This window comes from Pelodiscus sinensis, chromosome 1, assembly GCF_049634645.1.
Source record: "Pelodiscus sinensis isolate JC-2024 chromosome 1, ASM4963464v1, whole genome shotgun sequence".
In the NCBI taxonomy this organism is placed as follows: Eukaryota; Metazoa; Chordata; order Testudines; family Trionychidae; genus Pelodiscus; species Pelodiscus sinensis.
Window position 1 is genome coordinate 55,124,374 of NC_134711.1, and position 18,799 is coordinate 55,143,172.

Here is an 18,799-nt window from a genome sequence, read left to right on the forward strand (position 1 = left end):
TTCTGTTCTTCCTATACTACTGATCCTCATAGATATTTATATGGATGATTCTAGAAGATGGTATAGACGTTATCTCAATAGGTTGCCAGCTATTTTCTGTTTGGAAGATAACCCCTCCCATTTGCAAAGGTGGTTTTTGTTATAGTATCTATTGTGAACCAATTAACTGGTGTATAGTTCTTTTGTAACTACTTCAGGGTTAACTGACTGGATCCACAAGCCTGTGCTAAAGTTTTTCAGCTAAATTGATGAACCTATTAAAGTGTTAGTAGAGACTGATCTTTATTTCCTAGTCCCAAACACATGACATGGTTCATAATTACTAAATATTAAACTCCTGAGACATGAAGGGTCAGTAGCAATTGACTTGGAGGTGATCAAAAACTAAATTCTGCTATTTTAACTTTTCTTTTCATGCCAAAGTGGGATAATCAGTTGAAATATAAAAACTTTTTGTGAAAAGAGAAGTTTCAGAAAAAAATTGATTTACAAATGTCAGAGGAAGAGATTTCCATATGTGATGGGATATGTAGTTCAGCTCGCCCTAATCTACATTAGGGAGTTATTTTGAAATAATTCCCCTTATTTCAAAATAACAAACAGAGTGTCCACACTACCAAGTACATTAATCTGAAATAATGTGCTAGTTATTTCAAACTCCTGCTTTCCACAAGGAATAACACTAATTTCAAAAGAGTTATTTCAAAATAGCAATAGTTTGGACATTCCAGTACAGGGTGGGCAATAATTTTTGCCTGTGGGCCACTTCAAAATTATTTGAAGTAGCCCCTTTGCCCCCTCTTTCTCCTGGGCACCCATGCTCTGGAAGAGGTTAGGCACACTCTACCACCCCCAAGCCAATCAGGGCCTGGAGGCGGGGGAGCACAAGAAGCCTCCTCCCGCTCTGCCAGGAGCACGTGGCACTTTGAAGTGCCGTGGGCTCCTCGCAGGGCTGGGGCAGGGCAAAGGAAGCTTCATGCAACTCCCCCGCCCCCCAGGCCTTCATTGGCTTGGGAGCAGCAGGGCCTCTGCGGGCCAGATCCACCTGCTTGGTGGGCCGGATCCAGCCCACGGAGGCCCTTTTGCCCACGCCTGCTCCAGTACCACAATTTCAAAATAACTACTCCCCAGAGTAATTGTAACTAAATTACTCCCCAGTGCTTCCTGGGGCTCTATGTCAAGGTAGTACATACACATTAACAGAGCCTGCCTTGGACTAATTTGAGGCTTCCCCGTAGTGCAGACACATTATTTCAAAATTATAATTTGGGGAGTTATTATTTCATTTCAAAATAATTGCCTAGTGTAAACATGCCCCCTAGTGAGCACAGCCCGTGATGGGAAGAACAGGGATATGAGGGAAGCAGATCTTCAACTCCCATGAGACACCACACTAGAGATTAATATTGAGCGAACTCAGACAATTTAGTTTTAATTTTTTCTGATGGAAAATTGTGCCCAAGTCAAATTTCAGTAAATGCCCATTTTTCTAGGAAAATATTTTATTTGCAGGGGGTTTTTTACCAGTCCCAGCAAACACTATCACAGGTACTGAAAATAACGCCCAGTCTACAACTCTAAGATAAATAAACATTAGAACAGCAATCTAAACTCATTTTTTCTGAATTTATGTTTACATTGTTATGTCAGTTTTATATAAAAACACTTTTAAAGTACATTCTAAAATACATTAAAATTACAGGAATGATTTTCAAAGGCACAAAAGGAAACCCTTTTATTTTAATTGTTATGTTAGGCATTTAATGCCCCTTTGTATCATTAAAAATCTGCCGCTGTAACTCCCCCCCCCCCCTTATTATGTTCCAATGGATTCTTTATCACCACAGATTTATATAAAGTAGGTCAGCTAATCGGTCCCCACCCAGTGCATTAAATGCACTATGACTATAATCTAGTTTATAATTTTCTAGAATTTTTCCACTGTACCTTTACAAGAGCAAAGTGCTGGCGGAATTCCATCACTTCCTTTCACTGATTAAGCCACAGTATAATCTAGCTCACTGTCAGGAAGGATTTTCCTGATTGTTATTTGAAAACATTTTATTTTAGCTCACTTTTCAGATTAATAAAGCATTCCTTCCTTCTTAGGGTTTACAGCCTTCTAAAACTTATAGACCAGCAATGAGCAACTTAGGCTAATGAATGGGCCTCATGAGTCATCCTCCTTCATCTCAATGGGCCACAATACTGTTGTAACCAAGATATTCTCCCAGGGTAGGTTGTGTACCTAGAATGTGCGGATTGTGTTGAATGAACCATAGCAGCGGGAACACATGTCTCTCACAGTCAATGTTATGTGCAATCAGCATGCACCTCGCTTCACATGCCCTTGCGTTAAGTGTGTGTCACTTTAGTAACACTGGTAAGAAAAAAAATACAGGACTATGTAGCACTTTAAAGACTAACAAGATGGTTTATTAGATGATGAGCTTTCGTGGGCCAGACCCGGTCTGGCCCACGAAAGCTCATCATCTAATAAACCATCTTGTTAGTCTTTAAAGTGCTACATAATCCTGTATTTTGTTTCAGCTACACCAGACTAACACGGCTACGTCTCTATCACTATTCTACTGGTAAGAAAAAAAACATACAGACAGAAATCAGCGGAATCTGGCAACCCTGCACATAGACAGCAGTAAACAAAATGCCTTGCGGGCCCCACACAACCCCAGTGGGCCCTTAGGCTTCAGGTTGCCCACCACTGTTGTAAACTATTATCATCTTACATCATAGTCATTGCTTAGATAAGCGATATATATTTAGTTCCTTTAATCTCTCAGTGAGTCAATCTTCTCTTGCGGTATAAACCTTTTGTGTTGTTGTCCTCTGCATGCCTCGCTATGTATCAGTGTCTTCTTTGAGATGGAAGAGCCCGGAAATTAATGCAAAATTGCAGGCGTGGCCTCAGAGTAAATCTGTGCAAACTATCACATTCCTGATCCATAATTGAGTGCCTTTGCCCTCACAGCAAAAATCCTGCCCAAGACCCGCAAGGTTCATTGTATTAATCCATTTAAACCCCAAGTTTTAAAAAATGATAATTTTTATTTGGGAAAAAATTAAAGAGGATTATTGACCAGAGAACCTATTTGTTCCTGTTGGGTCCTTATGACTTGCACAGGTCATGATGTTTAAAGTCCAAATAATATTAATTCCATAGATAGTGATTATAGGAACTCCTTTGAATGGTCTATTATACAATTATGCATTTAGAAAGTTATTAAACAAGATTTTTTTATCTCAATGCCACAAAAGTTCCTTTGGCAAATTTCTGGTTTATTACGTAGTTGCCTTCAGAGACATTTCCAGTGCAGTCTATGTTGTCAAGGTTGATATAAGTCTTCTTTATGATGGGGCTCCATGCCACTATAAACTATAGCCACTGAAGTCTAATTAGGTTAAATTTCACTAAAAGTCCTCAGTTTATAGATCACTAACAATATGAATTTTAATAGCTAAGTGGAAACATGAAAGTCTGCCTCTAATATTTTGCTGATGCAAATATATGTCCAATATATATGCTAAAACCTTCTTGAACACTGTTTTCAAAGTTCTGTTCTATTCCATTTATGTTCTTGTGCCATCTCAAGTCATCTATTAAGACTAGCATCCGTCAAGAGTTGCTGGCTAGATACAGAATCCACTTTTCTAAAGTCATATTATACAACTGTCTCCCCAAATCCTCAGGCTCACCAAACAGACTAAAGATGAGCAGTGCTGACCAAAAATATATATATTTTTTTTAATTGTAGGAGTGCAAAACAACTTTTGAAATGACTTTCTATTTTTATCTGCAAGCCTGTACATTAATAAAGGCTACACTTTTTCTTCAAGTTTAATAAATATAAACATACTCCCAGGCTGAACCTTAATCATGTTGTGTTAGCCCTAAAATAAAAAAAAAATGTTCCTAAGTTATAATTACCTGAAATATCCAAATACGCATAAATAAGGGAAAATCAATGTAGCTATTGCTACCTCTAACTGAAGTGTGCCAAGATAATATTGGAGCCCCATTCACATCATATTAAGTCTATTTTTTCTAGGGCAAAACTATTAGGGTATGTCTACACTACCCCCCTAGTTCGAACTAGGGGGGGTAATGTAGTCATAGGGAGTTGCAAATGAAGCCCAGGATTTGAATTTCCCGGGCTTCATTTGCATAAAGCCGGCCAGCGCCATTTTTAAATGCCGGCTAGTTCGGACCCCGTGCCACGCGGCTACACGCGGCACGGACTTGCTAGTTCGGATTAGGTTTCCTAATCCGAACTAGCTGTACACCTCGTTCCACAAGGCCAGGCCTACACTAAAATTCCATCTATTTTAATTACATAGCTTGAGTTGACATACCTTGTTTTGTGGCACGTCCCCAAAGCAGGAGGCCCACAGAAGCAAATGCTCCCATTGGCTTTTCTTAGTCCTTGCACACGCAGGAGTACCGGCAGCCAGCGGGGCACCCTCTAAGTATGAGTTAGCGAGTCTAGTTAAGACTTGCTAAATCAAACTCCAGAAGATCGATTGCAGCAGTAGCAATCTTCTGTTTAGTATATATATTGCCTAATATGACACAGGCAGCTGTACTAAATTTGAAACCTGAAGGCTACGTCTACACTGGCCCCTTTTCCGGAAGGGGCATGTAAATTTCACTAGTCGTCGTAGGGAAATCCGCGGGGGATTTAAATATCCCCCGCGGCATTTAAATAAAAATGTCCGCCGCTTTTTTCCGGCTTTTAAAAAAGCCGGAAAAGAGCGTCTAGACTGGCCCCGATCCTCCGGAAAAAGTGCCCTTTTCCGGAGGCTTTTCAAAGTAAGAATAAGAGCCTCCGGAAAAGGGCACTTTTTCCGGAGGATCGGGGCCAGTCTAGACGCTCTTTTCCGGCTTTTTTAAAAGCCGGAAAAAAGCGGCGGACATTTTTATTTAAATGCCGCGGGGGATATTTAAATCCCCCGCGGATTTCCCTACGACGACTAGTGAAATTTACATGCCCCTTCCGGAAAAGGGGCCAGTGTAGACGTAGCCGAAGAGTAACCACATAAAAGGGGTATTTCCCATGACAGCCAAATGTAATCTCAAACTCTTACCAACAGACTTTAAATTCATAAACTCAGCTATTTACCTGCTTGAGACATACAGAAGGCAGCCAAATACTTAAGGACCACCTCTGTGTAACACTTTCATATGGAAAATATCTTGCCCGTGTGAAGAAAAATACTCGGTGGCAGATACTGCAAACCTCATGCAATATCTTTAGGGACTATTGCATTAAGATTATAAATGGTTTACATACAATTTGTTCTACTCCATGGGGGAGGGTAACCATACATCCTCCGGGAACTAAAACCAGCAGGTTATTAAGGCAAGTCACTGACACCAAACAATCCAGAGAAGTATTACCCTCTGCATGTATCATGATCAATGGAACTGGAGTCAGAGGGTCTATGTTCCCCACAAGGACTATTATTGAAAGGACACGAGTGGAACAGGGAATGCTCAGAGATAGGACACATGGACAAAGCAATTCACAGAGTTTAATAAATATCATGCACCTGCCTCAACAGGTGAGGGAACTTCATGTAGCTGGTGGTGAAAGAGGGACAGTCCCAGGAGCAAAAAAGGGAGACACTTGATAGGAGGCACTAGGTAGATCCTCTCCTCAGGAGTCTCTGACACCTATTAGCCACCACATTTGAACACAGAGGAGGGATGCTGATTGGTCAGCATTCTCCAGCTCCCAGGATCTAACCCACTATGGGGGCTGAGTTAAGAGCACAGGTGAAAGTAAGTGGATGTGCCCTGGTGTGCAACTCCAACAAAAGCTGACTGAGTTGCAACAACACCCAGCAAGGAGCAATTTAAAGAGTTGCCAGGGACCCACAATAGGACAGTACCTGTGAGAAATTTCAAGTTACTTTTACCACTGCCTAAGAAAATAACATTTCAGGTCTTTTACTTAATGGATCTTGGGCTCAAAGGTTGGGGTCAGACCTGAGTGGGCACTTTTGGAGTGCACTATGAAAGGAAGCATATTGGTGAAGTCAGCCTGAATCTGTGACAGACTCTACATTCAGCAAGCATTTCTACAGCTATCTTTCCTTCTCCTGTGTCTATGTGCTTTGGACAACATCAGTTAAAAGTGAGTAGGCGGGACTGGAGCACAGGAACATTCAGGCACACTGTTCCTCATATCAGACCTGTGCTTTCACACACAGCAGACACAGGCGTTGGATGAAGCTGAAGGGAAGAAAAATACATTCATGCTCTGATCCAGAGTACAGGCAGTCCCCGGGTTACGTACAAGATAGGGACTGTAGGTTTGTTCTTAAGCTGAATTTCTATGTAAGTCGGAACTGGTACATATTGTAGGGGAAACTCTAGCCAAACATTTCTCCAGAGCTCAGTTTTATTCTCCCACACCTCACTTCCCTCAGTCCTTTATTCTCAAGCTGAGGTGTCTGCTGAGAAAAGCCGCTCCGCGTCTCCCTGGTCTGCTGGGTGGGGCGCTAGCTTCGCGTCTCCCTGGTCTGCTGGGAGGAAGCAGCTAGTGTGGGGTTGCCTCACCCCGTCTGTAAGTAGGGATCCAATGTAAGTTGGATCCATGTAACCCAGGGACTGCCTGTATTAAGCACTGTGCAGGAAATTTCTATATCTTCCCCATACCAGCTGAACACTATTGCTGTGAAAAACCCACAAAAGCCCTTGTGTCATCATTATGCGCCTAATCAGAGATAGAATGGCAATACTTCACTCATCCGTTGTCATCTCTTTGCTCTGAGAGTACAGATCAGTTATATGAAGGCAACTCTTGACAAGTACCAGATACATAGAAAGCCCTATCCCCTTATCTCAGTACACATAATGGATCAAGATGCCATGCACTATATCAGATGTAAAACATAGTTTTTCTGTCAACATAAGGTATTTTACTTCAGCTGAGTCCATTGTGTTCTGGTATACTTTCAACCGAGGTTATCTTGTGAGCTGCAATCCATGCTTATCTACTCCTGACCAGCTGCCTAGATGTCCTGTTACATGCAGAGTAATGCACATTCCACTTGCTGGTCTTCATTCTTCTGACTAACCCAATACTCTCCCTCATCATCAATATAAGCAAGAATTTATCCCCTCATTCCAATATACTGGTACTGAGTGCATGTATTTTCCTCCATGTCATACCTCTGGAGCTATGCACTATACTCATCTGTCGCTGGCTTTCATGCAAATACACTGAATTGAGCCCTTTGTGTTTAGGGATACAATCAGCCAAGTTGGAATTTTGTACTTGAGAGTCTATTAAATTGGCATGTGGGCCTTCTTCAAGAACTGGGAAGTGATGTACAACAGTAATTATTATTTTATGGCTATAAGTGAATAGCTTTAGCCAACAGTTACTGTGTAAAAGGTGTGTAATTATTTGCATTACACCAGCTAATAGAATTGCTATGGAAAAGGCAATTCTTTAAAAAAAGGTTTGCCCAGATAGTTACCTGAGTCCCACAGATTTCTGCTCATATGCCTAAAAATAGAAGGGCCCCATTCTCTCGCCCTTATGTGAACAGTACCTTACTCCACAAGTAGTCCTATTAAAATCAGTAGGGTTACTTGCAGAATTAGGTATTACTCATTCTGACAGAATCAAGCCCCAACTGATTATTAAGTGAATTGATATGGTACTAAGGCACTCTCACCATTGTAAGTATTCCTAGAATTCAACAATACCTACTATATATAGGTATACAATTAAATAGCAGGGGTAGAGGAAGTAATTCAATGCATTTGAAACTGAATTAATTACCAGATTCTAACTAGACTGACCCTTCTACTCCTACTCCCTCCACAACCATTGAAAATTAACTCTATTGATACAGGCTGTGATACAATAGAGAAATACCAGTCCTACTGCATCATCTGCCCCTTCCTCAGAAACTGTGAAAACCATGAAGGGATAAAAGTCTCAGAGGGATAGCTGTGTTAGTCTGTAACTGAAAAAAAAAATAAAAAAAAACAACAAATTTAAAGAATTTAAAAAAATTAAACTGAAATTTTTTTAAAAACAACTTTTTTTAAATTTAAAAAAAATTTAAAAACAAATTTAAAATAGTTCTGCAGCACTTTAGAGACTAACAAAAATGTAGATTGTGTCACGCGTTTTCATAGGCACAACCAACTTCTTCAGATGAATGGAGCAAAAGGTTCAGAGTTACAAATGAAGGGATAGTTACTTTCTTTGGCATCATATCTCCTCCACCCACCCTAACCTCGCAAGATTTTGGCAGGTAAACTACGGTGTTCATGTCAGCATAGACGTATCTCCTCCTTCTCTCCCCCCAACTCAAGCTTTCCTCCCACACAGTATCTTCCTGCCAGAATCATGCTCCTACGGAACTGGAAAGGCCCAAAAAGAGCCAGTCTGCAGTACAAAGGCACACAGCCTTCATGCTTACAGTCCTAGCCTCTAGGGAGAGCCAAACTCCAGCTATTTCCATAGAGACAAACCACAATCTCTCCAAAAATAGAAAGGGAATGATTGCAAGTACAACCTTGTGAAGTGCAAAGCCAAAATCAAATCTTGAGGAACGATGAGGACAGGAAGCATGGGAAGATGCTGAGCTTCATGCAAATAGGGGAGGTTTCTGGGGGTAGGTCTGACACAGCTTCAGCCACTTCTTGCAGAGGAAAAGTAAGTCTTATACTTTCCTGCCTCCAGCCCACGTGGGACTAGCAGCTGATCCCAGATCAGAGTAGGAGTCACTGGCTGGGTGTCCCCTAGCCCTGTGATGATTTATCCCTCTGCAGGCTGCTGTGGGCATCTGAAATCATCTTACCGTATAGCTAGGGAGTGATGAATGACTGCTCTTGAGGCCTCCCTTTGCTTCTCTGTCAGAAATTCATTTTTCTGTGGGAAAGCAATATGGGGAGGACATGAATTCTGCACACATGCAGTGGTGCAGAATTCCCGCAGGGGTAATAAGATAAATTGTAATCCTGTACTGCTAACCTTTATATATACTGAGCTAGCTGTCTAGGTAGTCATGATGAGCCATTGTACAAATTGGCCTATTTTAGTTTTAATTTCTGGCAGTAATTTGTACCAGTTCAAAAGCCAGTAGTACTAGTCATCCATAATTCATAGAGCAGATTGAATCTGTCAGTTTAATTTTTTAATGTCACATCTCATTCTTTATCAGAACCTACTGCCACCAGAATCATTTCTGCTCTTCAAATATATCTGGCATTTGTCTATAACATTTAAATGCTAAATATTTCAACTGAAGAAACTAGTTGCTTTTCTGAATGGTCCAAAATCCAGCATTCCAATTACAAGATTTCTTAGTCTCTCTATACTTTCATATTGTTTTAATATTTATCATATATAAAGTCACTACAGTTAAAAACATTACAGTATTTATTTACCATCTGACTGAACTTTTCTGTCAGTCCTCTTATTTTCTCTTTCCTTTGATGGATATATACTTTTCCTATTCTTTTGTCCAACAACAAACACATCACCATTCCTTGATTCTCTTTTTATTAGCGATTTTTAGATATTGACTAATTTAATAACGCAACCACATCAAAATTTAGCAGATACACAATTACTTGATAGTCCCTATGGGTGGGGCCGGCAGCCAGTGCACTCCCAGCCCCACTCCTAGGGAGCCCCTGCCACCTTATGCTGCTGTCTCTGTACCGTCGATGGGATGCCTGCGCAGCCTCTGTCTGTGGGGAGGAGAATGCATGTAGTCGATAGGATTAACTGATAAATTGACTACACCTGGACATCCCTACTTTTTGTATGCCTATTTTTGCATGATGTAAAGCAGTGGCCACCAACCAGTAGATCGGGATCTACTGATAGATCTTGGAACCTCTAACAGGTGATCCTGACTGGCCAAGAGGCTATCAAGTGCCAGCACTTCAACCGCCCTTCCCCCCCACAACAGCTCATCTCGTGCCCTTTCCCTTGGAGCTGTCCCCTCAGGAGTCTCCTGCTTTCTGTGCAAAGCTGGGGAGGGAGAATAGGGGTGCTGATGTCAAAGTGCCTCCTTCTCCCGCTTTGTGTCCTATCTCCACAGAGCAGAGAAAGATCGCAACAAGAACTGGGGTGGGGGGTGAGTTTGTTGGCTTCTTTCAGGAGTGGTGTAGGGCCAGAACAGGGGTGACCATGCCTAAGTCCCACTACACCACCATCCAGGAGCCACCTGAGGTAAGCAGGGCCCAGTGGCAGCCCAGTACCCTACCCCAGTCATGAACACCCTCCTACACCCCAAACCACTGCCCTAGCCCTGAGCACCCCTGTATTAAATGCCCTCTCAGAACCTGTACCTAGAACCCCCTCCTGCAACCCAATCTCAGCTCAGAGCCACTCTCATACTCCAAATCCCTTAACCCAAGACCAGAACCTGCACCCCAACCCTCTGTCCCTACCTGCTGAAAGTTGGTGAGAATAGAGGAGGGAGGGAAGAAGAGAGGGAGGATAAAGTGAGCAGGGGTGGGGCATTGGAAAAGAAGCTCAAAGGAGGTGGATAAGGTTATTTGGGTTTGAGGTAGATCTTGGATTGCATTTAAATTCAAAAAGTGATCTCGTGCTTAAAAAGGTTGGAGACTCCGATATAGAGTGATCTGTTTGCCCATTCCACAGCTCCTATAATGGATGCAAAAAGAGTACATGACAGACTATCTGGTCATTTGTGTTTGTACAACATCCAGAGCAAAGGTACTGAAGCTTCTAGACAGTCTATTGTATAAATTATATGAAGCCTCATACTTCAGAGACAGAATGATAACAAAAAAAAAAAAAAAAAAAAGGACTGCTCACAGTAGTGGAATCAAGAAACTAAGTTACACTTACTGTCCTTATTTTGGGGATAAAATCAGAGAACACAATTTTCTATTAGCAATTTAAATAATTTACTTCAATGGGACTATGTATGTGTATAAATATTTTACTGGACTCTGACAAGCTCAGCATTTGTCAGGATCAAGCCCATAATGTTCAAACTTTTCATTAGCCTCTAATCTCTAATCCATGCTCTAGTTGTCCATGAAATTCCTGAGATAAACAAGGGCAATTCAAAATGCAACAAGTACACTTACAGTCGTGAGTTTCAGAAAGAAAAGCTACACCTATTTTGCCCTCCTTGATCTATGATAACTATATCATACTGCAGACTTACAGAGAAAGAAGTATAATTAATAATAATATCTGGCATTTCTATAGTGCCTGCCTCCTAAGGATCTCGAAGGACTTTTTAATGAACAATCAGGGCCGGTTTTAGGCCGATTCGCCCGATTCCCCCCAAATCGGACCCCGCACCTAAGAGGGCCCTGCGCCCTAAAGCCGGAAGTGTGCTGGCATGCCGGGCACGCTGCGGGAGGGGGCATCATCCCCAGAGGAGGAGCGCGGCGTCTTCTCTGCACCGCAGGAGGGGTGAGTCGAGCGCAAGGGTTTGGCGGGAAGGCGGGACTCTGCCCTGTAGCTGGAGATTTAAAGGGGCCATGGCTCTTTTTTTGTGTGCTGGTTTTTGGGGGGTTTTTTGCTCAACAAAAAATCCTGGCTGCCAGGGCCCCATCGAAACTGTTCAAATTGGGTCCTGCACTTCCTAAAGCTGGCCCTGTGAACAATGCAGATTGCACCTCCACTAACAGATGTAAAGTTATCATGATGTTCAATTGCTGTTTCATTTGAACATTATGTTGTTATTTCTGATTGGTGGATGAAATGTTAGGGCAGGCCTACATTTAAAATGCTGCATCAGTACAACTGTACCTCTGTAGCACTTAAGTGAAGATGCTCCTATGCCCATGGGGATTGTTTTCACTTGGCATTATTAATCTCTCTCTCTGAGAGGTGGTGGCTATGTCAATGGGAGAAGCTCTCCCATCAACATAGTTCTATCAACACAAATCAGTATAACTATGTAGGTTGGGGGTGGATTTTTCATACCCCCGAGCAATATAGTTATTCCATCATTAGAAGATTTACCCAGGGTAAATTCAAATAAGGGTTCTTAACTCACATAAGTTTTTTTTTCATTTATATAATTGTTCTGGGCTGGGTCTTGGAATGAGGGGGTTCAGTATGCAGGCTGCCCCAGGGAGAGAGGACAGTCCCAGCCCACTCTCACCACAGCAGATTGAGGCCAGGTAAGAAGCTCCTCTCCATGGCTGCTGCAGCTACAGCAGGCACAGCTGGGGGAGAGGTGTGTGATAGACACACAAATGGACAAGCTTGAAATATATAGTAGATAGCTGTCCCTTTCTCCACCTCTGCCAGCCCAAAGAGGTTATAGCTGTCCTGGTCTCCATCTCTGGCCTTTGCTGTCCCCCTATGGTGATTCTGCAGTATAACTGTCCCTCTTGCCAGATCCCTCCCTTTCCATTTTATGAGGAAAAAGTAAATTTCAGGCACATCCCATTGTCCTGGCACAACCAAACCCTGACCTTGCTTTAAGTTATGATAAGAGGAAGCTGCAAACCAAATTCAGTGGTTCTAACTTACCATTTAGGACGAATTCTTGAACAAACAGACTCACACATGAACAGACACACATTTTGAAAATATGTAGTAAGAGAGGTCTGTAGTGTATACCTGTCTTAGTCCTGCTTGAGGTGCCAGAGTTGTTCCTTGCAGTGTCCCAGTATGTCCTTTGGTTACTATAAGCGAGTATTACAACTGATATTTCAACATGGTAAAACCACTTTTGCCTGAGAAGCAATTTACAGGCCGTCCTTGCTATAAGTCCAAGATATATTCAAAAAAACTTGGACTTATAGAGAATCAACTTAAAGTGGGGAATTGTTTTCCTGTGGCTGACTTCCATTTGCGCAAATTGTTTTTTTGTTGTTGTTGTTATTGGTTGGGGTTTTTTGCACGTGACTTAAGAGCGGGGAATGTGAGAACTTATAACACATCAGTTCCTACAAGCATTTATAAGACTACTAAGAGGGGGGATTGCCCTTTCTGAAATAGTGGAAAGACACAACATATGATATACCTCATGCAATGCACTAAATGCCACAAAACAACTATGTGGATGAAACCAATCACAGCACTCTTGAATGAGCTCACAAAGGAATATGACAAAAGACAAAAACACCCTATCATCAGTCGGTGAACATTTCACAAAGTGATCCCTCTATAAAACCTACCAGTTTTCATCTTCAAAGGAAACCTGAATGACACTTTCAAAAAATGTGTCTGGGAGAGTAAAATGTATCAGTTAGCTAGACACTAAATATCATGGTCTTTATAAAGACACTGGATTTATAGTTTATTACAACAATCTATAACCCACTAACCTCCCCCCACACCTTTTTGTCCTGTAACTACAGGAGTGTTAACGGGCCACTTCTCCTTGAATGGGTCATCAGATTATGTGCTAACTACTTATTCTCTTTGACCTTATATTTAGCTGTAACACTCTGAGCACATTTCCCTCATCTGAAGAAGAGGTCTGTATACCTTGAAAGTCTGTACAGCTTGAAAGACTGCCTCTCAACAACAGAAGTTGGTCTAATAAAAAAAATATATCTTCACCCAGACACATACCTTGTCTCTCTAACATTCTGGGACAAACATGGCTACAACACTGCATACAAGCTAGCTGGTGGCAAGTAAGGGAACTCCTACATAGTTATTTGTGTGCACAGAGGAGACCAGTTGACAGGGCTTTTCCCATGTCAGGCTGTCCAGAAGATGGCTTCAGTGAGGAAGAACCTACTGTGCCAAATTTGGAACTAGCAACGCAGAGGGAAGGCTATGAGCAGTGGCAAATGATGGGAGAATCCTGTGAGACAAGATAGTTTATAGTTTAACAGGAGAACTCCATAACTTGCTGCTGAAGGACAATAACCTATAAGATAAATCTATACACCTGATTATACACAGTTACACATATGAAAGCAGAAAGAGAAGTTTCTTTAAAGGTGTCAAATGTGAACTTCCAACCTCAGGGAGAGTTCTTTATACCAGGTACAGCTGGGTGGGCGAAACTGCAAAACTACACCTTTTCTCAATGCAACTGTAATTGTTTCAGTCCTTTCATTCTTCACTGACTGCCACATTTTGAGATGTCATACACAACCAGCAAATGCCAACCTGCAGTTGGCGTTCTTGGTTGTGGACCTTTCAAATCAATTTGTGTGAAATCCCAGGATTTACAAGATTTGGGCCTTTCCTCTAAAAGAGTTTTTGCCATATTTGTGTTTGTGGTTGCATGGAGAATAGTATATACACATATTTAGCTGCACTCCTTTTTTGGAGATTTTCTCCCATTTTCTATTTAAAAATGGGTGCTCCCTTCAGCAACAGTGAAGTACTTACAATTATCATGCAATTATATCTTTGTAGTGATGGAAACCCTTGTAGCTACATAGTGCTTCATCTTGATCCTTTTGAAGTCAGTGGCAAAAGTACCAATGACTTTAATAGTGCAGGATCAGGCTGACACAGAATAAGAGGGTCTTAGTAGCTCTGAATTCGGAATGTTGAATTATTCTTGAAATAGAAACTGTATATGGAGCAATCTAGATTCTACTGAAGGGACCATAAAGAGTGAAACTATATTCATAATCCATTAGTGAAATATATTTCCTGGAAATACAGGTTCCTCTGAGAATTAATTCTGAAAAGAAAATTTTATCTGAATAGATAAGTAGGCAAAACAAATCCTGTGTTAACAAATTGTTACAGGGCCCAGTTCTGCGGTTTCTTCTCTGACAAAGCTCTCACATATATCAAAATGACTTTTTTTCTCCAGGTATGGATGCAGGAGACACCACTATTTTACATTCCCTTTTTCCTTTATTTTCTTTAATTGTCCTGTGCCTGTTAGCTGTTCATGCCTCCACTCTTCTAAAATGTTTAAAGAAAATGATACATTCTATGTTCAGTTCTTGTGTGTAACAACAATATTTGTTGTGAGTAGGATGGAATTTAGGGCCTTATTCTGCATGCATTCAATTTTGCCAAGAACATAAATAGAAGGAACGACACACATTAACAAATAAGCAATAGCTACGACACTGATTTACACAAGCTCAGAGTGTAGCCTAAAGATAATCTTGATTGGCCAAACAGCGAAATATCATGTTGTTAAGCTATATGATAAACCTTCAGTTTTCTGCAGAATCCAAAGAGGAGAGAGACCCCACAAAACTAGTAAAGAATACAGGATGTCTCAGTTCTGTTCATTTCAACCTTTTCTATTATTTGGCTCTTTCAGAATATCACTAAGGATTTATGTCTCTGACTATGGCCCTGGAAAGGGTCAGGAAAAATAAAAATCAATAATTTTGCATTCAGCAAATTCATACATAGGAAGTAAAGATGGCCTTGATCACCTTTATTGTCTAAGACCAGAATAAAAATGATTAAATTGACCACTAGTCTGATATGGGCTGGCAATTCCCAAATTATATATTCCCAAGATGCAAGTAAGAAAAATACTAGTCTGTTCATCCAGAGAGAACTCTACTGTAGGAAAAAGCAGTCATTTAATACTACAGGAATAGGAGAAATGTATCCAATCCTGCAACATGCTGAAGGCTTTCCATGACATGCTGAGTATCCTCAGCTACCACTTTAGAAAAAAAAATTATATTAGATACAATTAATATAATATAAATCACCATTTTAAAAAAAGCCTGAGAGTTTAAGGTCCTATTAGTCCCATTTGTTTAGGGTCCTTGACCTTTAAAAGAAGCATTGTATCCGATTAGATCTGTAACACATCCGAGAACTACAAAGCAGAAACACAAGGAAAAAGGTGATAGATAAAACACCTCCAGTAATTTTTAGGCACCCTAGTAATTTGTTTTTCCAAACACTCTGAAAATATACAATAAAACAAACTATTCTTGAAAATGGCCAATCCTGTTACCATTGAAATTAATGGGAGTTTTGACTTTTTTTCCCAGTGAAAACATGATGGGGTCTTAAATTGGAACAACTAGCTATACATGAAAAATACTTTAGGACTCAATCCACAGAGTCACACAAACATGTTGCCATTCTAAGAACTATCCATTCATATAGAAGTTGAAGCTCTGAAATAATGAGTCCATTTCTGTTTAAATACAGCATGTGTCAACACTTCAATGTTAATGATCATAGTGACACATGCTGGCTGTACCAGGGAAACACAACACTTTTGAGATTCCCCTTTAAAAAGCCCTTCAGTGACTATTAGCTTTTGGATAAATTATCTCATTAATGCAAAACTGACAAAGAATTTCTATTCCTACATTATTTGTCTCTCAGCCTTCAATTACACTCTCCAGGCAGCACTAAGTCTTTGCCTGTTGCACCAGAAATCACTTCAGATCAGAGTAAAAACTCCTAACCTAACAAATGATGCTAACAATCGATCATCTGTTTTAAAACTGCAGAGAGATGCAGGGCTTTATTCTCACTCCACAATATGTTGAACTATTTTCCTGCTCCTGTTTCACGACATTTAAAAAGCACATTTTAGTAGCTTTCAAATGAGAAACCTACTTTCAAACATCCACCTTTCAGAATTGTTTTTAATGAAGGATGAAGTTTCTTTCCCTCTGAATTTATTTCTTGTCAGCAGTTTGATTTAAAATCTCATGACATTTTAAAACTGTAATTAAAAATTAATTTGAAAATTAACGGGTATAGACAAAATAAACCAACTCAGTGAGTTCAAATTATATTTTTATCATGACTATTGCATTAAAAATGAGAACTACATTATATGAGAATTATTATTTTGGCATTAACACCTGAGATTTATTTATTCAAACTGTGATAAGAGTACTGTTTTCTGTCCTTTGGCTGGCACAAGGAAAACAATCCGATTTTTTGAGACATGGACAAAATGAATTCATTCTTCCTCTCTTACAATGCATGCAACATTATATTTCAGAAGGGTTTCTTTTGTTCCCCCCAAATATTCATATTTTAGTCTCATGCCTCAAGTCGCTGGCCAGTTCATTTCAGCATTTTGCTTTATTCACATAAAACTTTCAGTGAGTATTTTCTTGGCTAGAACTGGAGCTTAGTTTAACGTTTTCCAACTAAGTCAATTGTCCCCAGCTCAGAAGAGTGTGTTATTATTCATTGCTCCCCACGACTCACAAAATAAGCCATCTGCCATCACTGTCCCTGCTGTACATTAATTACGTTTCTATCAATCAAAAAAAATGGGCAAGGGAGTGAAAGAAAGGAAGGCAAAGGGGGGGGGGGGAGTGACTAAAGAGCAGGAAGCAACCTTGCTGTTAAAAATGGATCATCTGTGCATCATCCCACAGGAACAGTGTCAGCCATCAAGCTAATGCAAAAGTTCAGTCAAACACATTTGCCAGGGAATTCAGAAATTATTCAAATGGCCTTGGTTGACCCCAGCCTGGAGTATAAGAAAGATGCTCGGTACCTTGGAAGAGAAATGCTTTGCTCCCATTGTGCAGCCCTTGGACCTGCAGCACTCCAGCTATGGAATTTCCCAGCTGCAGTTCTGACAGCACGTCAATCTGCAGCGAGGGGTCCACGCCAAACCCTAAAACTGACCCAGAAATGATTAGTTACTCCACTGGCCCCCAGCACTTAACTTTTCGACTGCGGGAAGGTGCCACAGTGGGACTCCTCGTTGGTTTTGCAAGAGAACTAGCCGACTAATCCCCTAGCAGGCTCCTTCCTAGCCTGGTACCTGTGAGCAGCAGCGGCCGGGAGAGCCAAGCCCTCAGTCCGACTGACGTGACCTACTTTAGCTACATCTCGCCATAAAGTTCCATTTTGACTCGAAAAGCAACACGAGTTTCCCCCGGGAAATGCACGCGGGTAACCCAGGTCCCCTCCCTGCCTGCTGGGAAGAGACAGGTCGCTCTGGCTGCTCTTATTCCAGCTGCTCCTGCCCCGATTTGGGGAAGTTATTTATGGGACTAGGGTGGGGGGGGGCAGTTGTTCCTCTCTCCATCTCTCGGGCTCGCTCTTCATGCTGGGCGCCCACTTACCTGGTGTCAGACAGAGGAGAAAGCAGAAGGTGCTTAACGAACTCGCGGGCTCCATGGCACACAGCTAGTCAGTCCATATTCCCCCTTCGCAAGCTGCTGGGAACAAAACCTCAGCGCCACGCACCCGAGCCGCCGCCGCCGCCGCCGCCGCTTTCAATAGAAAGCTCGGACCCAACACGCGTGCGAGCAACTCCGCTTCCCCGATGCGCACATCATTCCTGGCCCCGGAGCAGCCGCCGCCGCCCCAGCCCCGCGCCCGCTCGCCCCAGGAGCCAGGTGCTGGTTCCCGAGCACACACCCAGGCGCGCGGCCGGCCAATGGAGCGAGCCGGCGGGAGTGAGGAGCGCAGCCCGGTCCCGCCGCCAGGCAGAGACAATGGAGCGCCCAGCGGGCTACGGGAGAATAAATTGCTCCGCTGGGGCGGGGGAGGAGGAGACGCGCCTGTGGCCCTCTGCTCCCGCGGGCTCGGTCTCCAAGACTCGCCGCCGTTTCCTAGCGCCGCTCCTGGGCTCACGAGCAGCTGGCGCCGCCGCCTCCCCCTTCGCGGGAACCTGCTGGAGCTTCAGTCTCCTCCCCGAGCTCGGAGTGGGAAACCCGAGGGGCAGAGGGCGGGCTGGATGCTGGTCCTAGCCTTGGGCCAATAAGTGCAGGCCTTGGGAGCTGGTCCACACCCAGCCACCCGTCACGGCTCCGCCCCCCAAGTACCCTACTAGTTTGAGCTGGGGCTCAGTTTCCCCAGGGTGCTGCCTGAGATAGGGCCCTCCCCCGAACACGGATCTGCTCTGTTCAAGCGCTAGGAGC

The 18,799-nt window shown here is 42.3% G+C and overlaps 1 protein-coding gene across 1 annotated transcript in view; it reads right to left on the reverse strand.

Annotated features, from left to right (window-relative positions):
• Nucleotides 1–18,591, reverse strand: part of NELL2 (neural EGFL like 2) — a 290,204-nt gene extending 271,613 nt beyond the window's left edge. Inside the window, exons 1-2 of the mRNA XM_006126494.4 lie at nt 17,999–18,591; nt 17,422–17,550 (exon numbers count right to left, since the gene is read on the reverse strand). Coding sequence (XP_006126556.2) covers nt 17,422–17,550; nt 17,999–18,053 — 184 coding nt within the window. The 5' untranslated portion in view covers nt 18,054–18,591. The remainder of the gene's footprint in view (nt 1–17,421; nt 17,551–17,998) is intronic.
• Between the last annotated feature and the right edge of the window lie 208 nt (nt 18,592–18,799).